General features: G+C 37.9%; 1 protein-coding gene across 2 annotated transcripts in view; it reads right to left on the bottom strand.

Annotated features, from left to right (window-relative positions):
• Positions 1 to 339: 339 nt before the first annotated feature.
• TAB2 (TGF-beta activated kinase 1 (MAP3K7) binding protein 2) overlaps positions 340 to 7,500 on the bottom strand; it is a 113,244-nt gene continuing 106,083 nt past the window's right edge. For both annotated transcript variants that reach the window (XM_089668625.1, XM_089668624.1), the window contains exon 8: positions 340 to 2,552. In XM_089668625.1, coding sequence (XP_089524751.1) covers positions 2,407 to 2,552 — 146 coding nt within the window. In that variant the 3' untranslated portion in view covers positions 340 to 2,406. The remainder of the gene's footprint in view (positions 2,553 to 7,500) is intronic.

The raw sequence follows: 7,500 nt of genomic DNA, 5'->3' as shown, positions 1-7,500 counted from the left end.
ATGCAAAGCGCTGTGTAAATTGATGGCGCTATACAAGACCTGAAATAAAAAATAAATTATGTTCTACATTAATATTGTCCATGTTTATACTAGCCTATGCTTCCTATCCATTAAAATGTGAGCTGGATATCCTCTTGGTACTGCACAACTAACCAGTATGAAGTATCTGCTTGACATGAAAAAAAAAAAAAAAAGCCACATATATAGACCATGAAACTGGTAACAATAATACTTCTACACACACACATACAGATAAAGACTGTAGTTCAGTAAATATGGCTACAGTTTACCTCTGCTCTCCATTGTTAGATGAAAAACAAATCCACAAACCAAAACCAGTTAGAATATATATTTTTTTAATTTTTATAAATAACTTATCTGTTACAAAGACTGTTTACCCAGCTAAATCACAAAACCATAAACTCAAGATATCCAAATTAGGTTTTATTAATAAAACAAGTAAAAACGGATTTGTCAATCTTCACAGAAAACTGCAGATGAAGCTGAAAAATGGTCTTTTTAACAAAAAGTATTGCTTCTAAGTGCTTTGGTTCTGCTGTTTAGCCCCATTACAGTGCTGGAAGGCTGAAACTCCTCACAAGCCTTTTCAACACTTACGTTACCTAGAATTGTATTCTGCAACACAATGAAGAGCCTTAAAGAGTAAGGCATATCACATTATCGCTCAATGGTACAAAATCTTATAATAACAATTTAAGATGTTCAGCCATTTACAGTGGATGACTTTGGATGACATTTTCTATTAAAAGACTAAGCCACCGAAAATTGCTCATTTAATTGTTTTCTATTAACATTTAAATAAAAAGCAGCAAATATGTACAGGTTTTGAGATGCCAAGCAGTGAGTTTTCTTTTTTCAAATAAGAAGTGAAAAACTGAGATGTGTGGTATTCCTCAAGCTTTAGGACTTCAAAATCTGTATTAAATAAAGCTGTTCGATAAATTACAGCTTCAAAGCCCACAATTATTCTCAAAATGTCTTCAAATCATAATTGACCATTTTGTTGGGGAAGGCTGAAATGGAATTGTGAATGTCTGTTTTCTAAGTGGCAGCAATCTTCTAGAAAGAGGAATGCCACAGATTCCAGGCAATTAGTACAAAAAATAGAAAGACAATGATCTTTGTGCATCCAACGCAACTTTTGAACAAAGCAGGCAGAGTCTCAAACAATCTTTTCAGCAAAATAGTTAATACTGAAAGTACAGTTCTATTAAAGAAAAACATATCAATTGCAGCTCTGCAGAAACTGCCTGCACCAGACTGTTTTTGTCTATAATTTGTGATCAATTTAATTAAGGGTTGCCATTATTGCACAAAAAAGTCTGAAGATCCCAAGCATGAAATATTTAGATGTGTGGTCTAAAAACGTGAAAACAAACATTTTGGCTGCTGACAGTCAACCACTGTAAAATTCAATGTGTACAGAAAATGATTGGTATACCCTTACAAAAGATATTACGACTTCTTAAAACCTTTTTTTTCACATGTCTTCACAGGACATCAGCATATACAGAAATTTTCATGGGGGGAGAGAGAGTGTATAGGAAATTACGCACAATGCTTTTCTCCCTCCTACTACTCATTTAAGGCACTTTTTTTTCTTAGAAAAGCTTTAAAAAGGACATTACTGTGCCAAAAGATTTAAAGGATAAAGAAAACGCTAACAAAAACCCTATTACACTATACATACAGAAGCACAGGAAATTAATAAAGTTGGGCAAAAGAAGGGGGGAAAATATCACTTAAAGCAGGCTTCTGAGCTATGTACAATGGGGAGGGGGAGCTGTGGGTAGTTTTCACTGTATCGTACAGATAATGCATGCAGTCTTTTCTTGTTAGAAATTGATTGTACTGATGCTGGTTTCACAAGTGAAGGGAGGATCCCGAGGAACCTAATCCACTGAACTCTGAAGTCCTTCCTCTGTTCAGGTGGTAGGAAGAGGCCACACAACTGCATTTCCTCCATTTTTTTAGTGTTTTCATTTGCCACCCGATGTTGCCTTGCTTCATGGAGACATAGAAAGCGGAGCCACTTTTGCTTTGCATCTCCAAACCACTCCAGTAAAATTAAGTAGTAAGGACCCAGAACACTGAGCACAGTGAGAATTCTTTTGAGAGGGTCAATAGTAATACTGTACATGGTACAGGTGGGCAGCTGGTAACCAGGTTCATTAGTCTTACACCGATGAGGATTCAAGAGGGAAAAAAATCCAGCTGCGCACAAAACAACACTGAGGTATTATTCCGTGGCTGACGTTTACCAGTGGTAAACAACCAGATGGCGTGTATATATATATATATATATATATATATATATATATATGCGCCATATTTTAAAAATGATGCTTTTCTTCTTGAATTTTCAATGAAAGTAGACCTACTGGCTCAGTAATGCCTTGGCATGTCGCACTGTTCACAACGGTTTAAGGCAGGATGGTTTAGAAAAGTACATGCAGTGCAATTCCACTGAGCGCCCTCATCTTCCTCTGTGTCTGGAACATTCTTTGGTGTTTTGACAGTGGACCTTTGATCTACAAAGGAATAAAATATTGTGTCATTTATGAAAGCTTAAAAGTAATCTAAGGTTATCTTATCTCAACTGTGCCAAAATACTATACCAGAAAGGTGGGAAAAAATAAACCTACATCTAAACTTTAAAAGGGCAAAAAAAAAAACCCACTTTACCTTCAATGCAATATTTCAACTACAGCAATGTGAAACTCCCTAAAGATCCATTTATCCTACTAATAGTGTAGTCACCTGTACTGTAAAGTCTTCAGTATGTTCTATAACAGTCTGGTATTCAGGAATTCTTGAAAAAAAAAAAAAAAAGTGCTAGTAAGCCATCTTCACACTATGTGCATGAGTTTTTCTCTACCTGTTTCTGCAAGGGCACAAAGACAACAATTGTTCTCTATGTGCCCTATTCACACCACAACACTGGTATCATATGCATATTTTTTTCTGTGCAGAAATCTGCCACACATATGCATCTTTCTAAACAGGAAAAAAAAAACTCATGTGACACCAACATAATCTAAGACAGGTGAAACAGAGCTACCACCTCCTTACTCATCTACAGCTTGCAGGCACGGACTTCCAGCTAGGAAGGTCTCTGTTAACTTCCAATCTTCAAGCAATGTACAAGGAAAGCTGGCACCAACTCAATGGTGTGAAAAGGGCATATAGAAAACAATTGTTTTCTTCACACTCTTGCAGGGAATTAATGTTGCATATTTTTGCACAAAAAACAAAACATTTTTCCATCGGTTTGTATGCATATATGGTGTGAATGAGGCCTTAGACTGTCTCAGGCTCCTAAAACACTTTCTGAATAAGAGCCACAATGAGCAGGTTTTTGTTTTTTTTTGAAACATGTCATACTTAATGAATTTATACAATTGTTTTGCACAGAGCAGTCCTGATCTTCCTCTTCTTGGGTTCCCTGCTGGTAATCCTGGCTCCTCCCTCCGGTAAGTGCCCCCCCAGCAAGCTGTTTGCTATAAAGACACTTGGGTATGCTCACTCCCGAGTCGGCTCTGTGTGTCCATTTTGAAACACACCATGGCTTGGCCCCATCCCCCCCCTCTCTCCTCACTGACTGTGATTGACAGCAGCAGGAGCCAAAAGCTCCCACTGATACCTCTTCGACTAGAGAGGAGAGAGAGAGAGAGAGCCAAGAGAGCTACTGCACCTTTTTCCTTTAGAACTACTTTAAAAGAAATTATTTTTTTCCCAGGATACTAGTGCAAATACTGATCTACCCAATATTCCAAATTATGCAAAAAGAATTTTGGATTTTGCATTTTTTTTAAACAAAAAAAAAGAAAATAAAAAAAAAGCTGAATAGACATACAAATCCCTTGGCTGGAAAAAAAAAACCTCTTGTATATGCATTTCATTTGTGTAGTTTAGCTATCTGCTTTGTGTTCAACTTTAAAGCCCTTGAGCAAAAAAAACAAAAAGTGTTATACTGAAGATGTTTCTGTTTTGTGTTTTAAATAAACTCTAAATATGTGATAAGAATTAAAAATAGAACATTTAAATAGTTTGGTAATCTCACACTATAAAATATTATTTTGCAAAGCCATTTAACTGAAAAACTGTTCCACTGTACTTTTTTTTTTTTTTAAAGTGAAGTTGTGCTTGAACATTTCCACTGCAGTAAAAACCACAAGCAGTAGAGAAGAAAAACTGCTAGAAAGCCATGCCAAAACAGCAAGGACAAAAAGCCTGGACAGAGAGAAGGTTTTTCCCGTTACACATATTCCAGCTATCAATCTCGTGTAGTGTAAAATATATAGAAAATAATGATGGTATTTTGGTATATAGAGAAGAGAAACATTTTTCATCTCTGATGGCCAGCAATATTCTCTAAGATTCTGCTTTCTGGAATTTGAAAAAGTCTAGTTTTGATTCTGTATTCATAGGTCATTTACATGTCACTGAATCCTTATCTCCCCCTCTTTCAGCTTTACTCTAGTAATATTTGTAGGTCTCAGGGAATCTGGGCAAAAGTTATATGCAAATAATGGTACATTCACAGATTTGGCAAGCTGTAGTTATGATTAAAAAAAGAAAGGAATGTGGTGGCTCTAGCTAGACTAGAAAACAGATTATACAACCGTTGCCGTCTATAGAACAAAGCTATTTTTTGTAATAATCATGAACTCAAATCACAAAGCAATAGCAGGGGCCATTTACATTATTGGTCAGTGGATCCATTAGCGTTTTCGCTGCCACAAACATTTGTCATTGGTAGTGGTGGGGGGAGAGTTTACACAAACTCACAGCTGCCCTAGGAACCGGCAAGGTTTTTCAATCTGCGAAGCAGCCTGTCAGGCGGAAGCAATCAGCTGCCTGTACAGCCGCACAATTGCTTTCAAGCACCAATGGTACATTGGCCTAAAAGATCCCTGATGTTTCATTAAAGAAAACCTGTCCCCTATGTGAAAAAAATAAAGTTTCTTAATAAAAAAAAATAATGCTACACACACAAACTTAACCCCATCTACTGCACTACTAGTGTCTTTTACAGCATAACATATGGAAAATGTAGGGTACCGAAGTTGGTTGCTCCTTCCTGGGTGCAGTTTTATAGCTTTACATGTTGGGTATCAATTTACACAACCTGATCTTTTATATTTTACCAAAAATTGGATAATATACTGCGTTTGTGAGCCCTAAAATTAACTAGTGTAGTTTATGCTGCAGTTTTTGTTTGATAAACTGCTAATAAGATTGTTTGTGTCAGTGGTTACATGGAGAAAAAAAAGGAGAGGCTCCTCTGGTCCCACACTGGTGCTGGAAACTATGCCAGCACCGTAAAGAAAGAAGTCAATCTGCCACTACACAAAGGCACAAAGGAACTAATCCAATCTCTGGAGGAGTTCCACAGAACTCTGGGGGTCTCCTCCTATAGCATTTTTTTTTCCCCAAACTCCCCCCCTCACAATTCCCAAATGTAGTCTAAATAACCTACGGTGGGGAAAATAATTATTTGATCACCTGCAGATGTATTTTAAATGAAGACAGAATATCAACCAATATCCATAAAAAAAACCACGATACAAATGTTATAAATTGAGTTGTAGTTCAGTGGGTAAAATAAATATATGATCCCCTACCAACCAACCATAATTCTGGCTCTCACAGACTGGCTATGTGCTCATGTGGTACACAGATTAGTCCTGTCAATTTAAGAAGGTGCTCCTAACGACAACTCATTATGTGTATAAAAAACACCTGCCAGAACCTCCTTCTAGGGTACCACCATGGGCAAGACTAAAGAGCTATCAAAGGACGTCAGAGACAAGACTGTAGACCTGCACAAGGCTGGAATGGGCTACAAGACCATCAGCAATAAGCTTGGTGAGAAGGCGACAACTGTTGGAGATATTATTCACAAATGGAAGAGATACAGAATAACTATCAATCGCCCTCAATCTGGAGCTCCAAGAGCTACAAGATTTTGCCTCATAGGAGAAGGATGATCATGAGAAAAGTGAGGGATTAGCCCAGAAATACACAGAAGGAACTAGTGAATTAAAGCAGTTGGGACCACAGTCACCAAACAAACCAATGGTAACACAATACGCCACCATGGACTGAAATCTTGCAGCTCCCGCAAGGTCCCCTTCAAGGCACATGTACAGGCCCGCCTGAAGTTTGCCAGTGGACTTCTAAATGATTCAGAGAAGGATTGGGAGAAAGTGCTGTGGTCAGATGAGACCAAAATTGAGCTCTCTGGCACTAACTCGCCATGTTTGCAAGGAAAAAATGCTGACTATGAACTCGAAGAACACCATCCCTATAGTCAAGCACGAAGAAGGAAACATTATGCTTTGGGGAGGTTTCTCTGCTAAACGTACAATCGACAATGCCACATTGAGGGGCCAATGGATGAGACCATGTACTGTAAAATCTTGGGTGAGAACCTTCTTCCCTCAGCCAGAACACTGAAGATGGGTAGTGGATGGGTCTTCCAGCATGAAAATGACTCAGAACATACCGCCAAGGCAACAAAGGAGTGGTTCAAGAAGCACATTAAGGTCATGGAGTGGCCTAGCCAGTCTCCCAACCTTAACCCTATAAAAATTTATGAAGGGAGCTGAAACTACGAGTTGCCAAGTGACAGCCAAGAAACCTTAAGATTTTAGATAAGATCTGTGGAGTGGACCAAAATCCCTCCTGAGATCTGTGCAAACCTGGTAACCAACTACAAGAAACATTTTACCCCTGTGCTTGCCAAAGAGGTTTTCTCCACCAAGTACCAAGTCATGTTTTTACTCACTGAACTGCGACTCAATTTAGAACATTTGTATCATGTGTTTTTTTCTGGATTTTTGGATGATATTCTATCATTTAAAATACACCTATGATCAAAATTATAGACCATTCATTTCTTTGTAAATGGGCAAACTTACAAAATCTGCAGGGTATCAAATACTTATTTTCCCCACTGTATAATTATACATTTTCTGTATAGAACCCCATATCACAGATCTTTGTTTCATTTTGTTACCAACAGCCTGAATTTCCAGCTAACCCCAAAACTGGTCACTCCCTCCTGTCCAATGAAAGTGCTTCAATGCCCAGAAAAGCAGTCTCAGTGGGCATGGGTTAGTAAGAGTTCGGGTTTTGTGACATATGCCTCTAGGATAATTAACAAAATAGATGGAAACCTCCAATAATGGATATATACAAAAAAAAAAAAAAAACTACTGAGAGAAAGAATAATAAATTGGCTCTGCGTCATAATAGTGCTCACTGCTAGTATTTTACAGCCACGTAAAAGCACAATCTACAACACTTACAAGAAGGTAAAAACATTAAGCATGATGAAATCCTCCTAGAGCATCCAGCAAATAGAAAAACCAGCACCTGTTGGACATAAAAGACTTAAAAGGTAGAGCCTATAATGTTTTCACACTGATTGACACCTGTCACAGGCGATCTCTGCAGAAAAGAGTATTCATC

Source organism: Staurois parvus, unplaced genomic scaffold, assembly GCF_062004578.1.
Source record: "Staurois parvus isolate SC_StPar_1 unplaced genomic scaffold, SC_StPar_1.0 ptg000059l, whole genome shotgun sequence".
NCBI classification, from domain to species: Eukaryota; Metazoa; Chordata; class Amphibia; order Anura; family Ranidae; genus Staurois; species Staurois parvus.
This window is presented reverse-complemented; position numbering and strand designations above follow the sequence as displayed.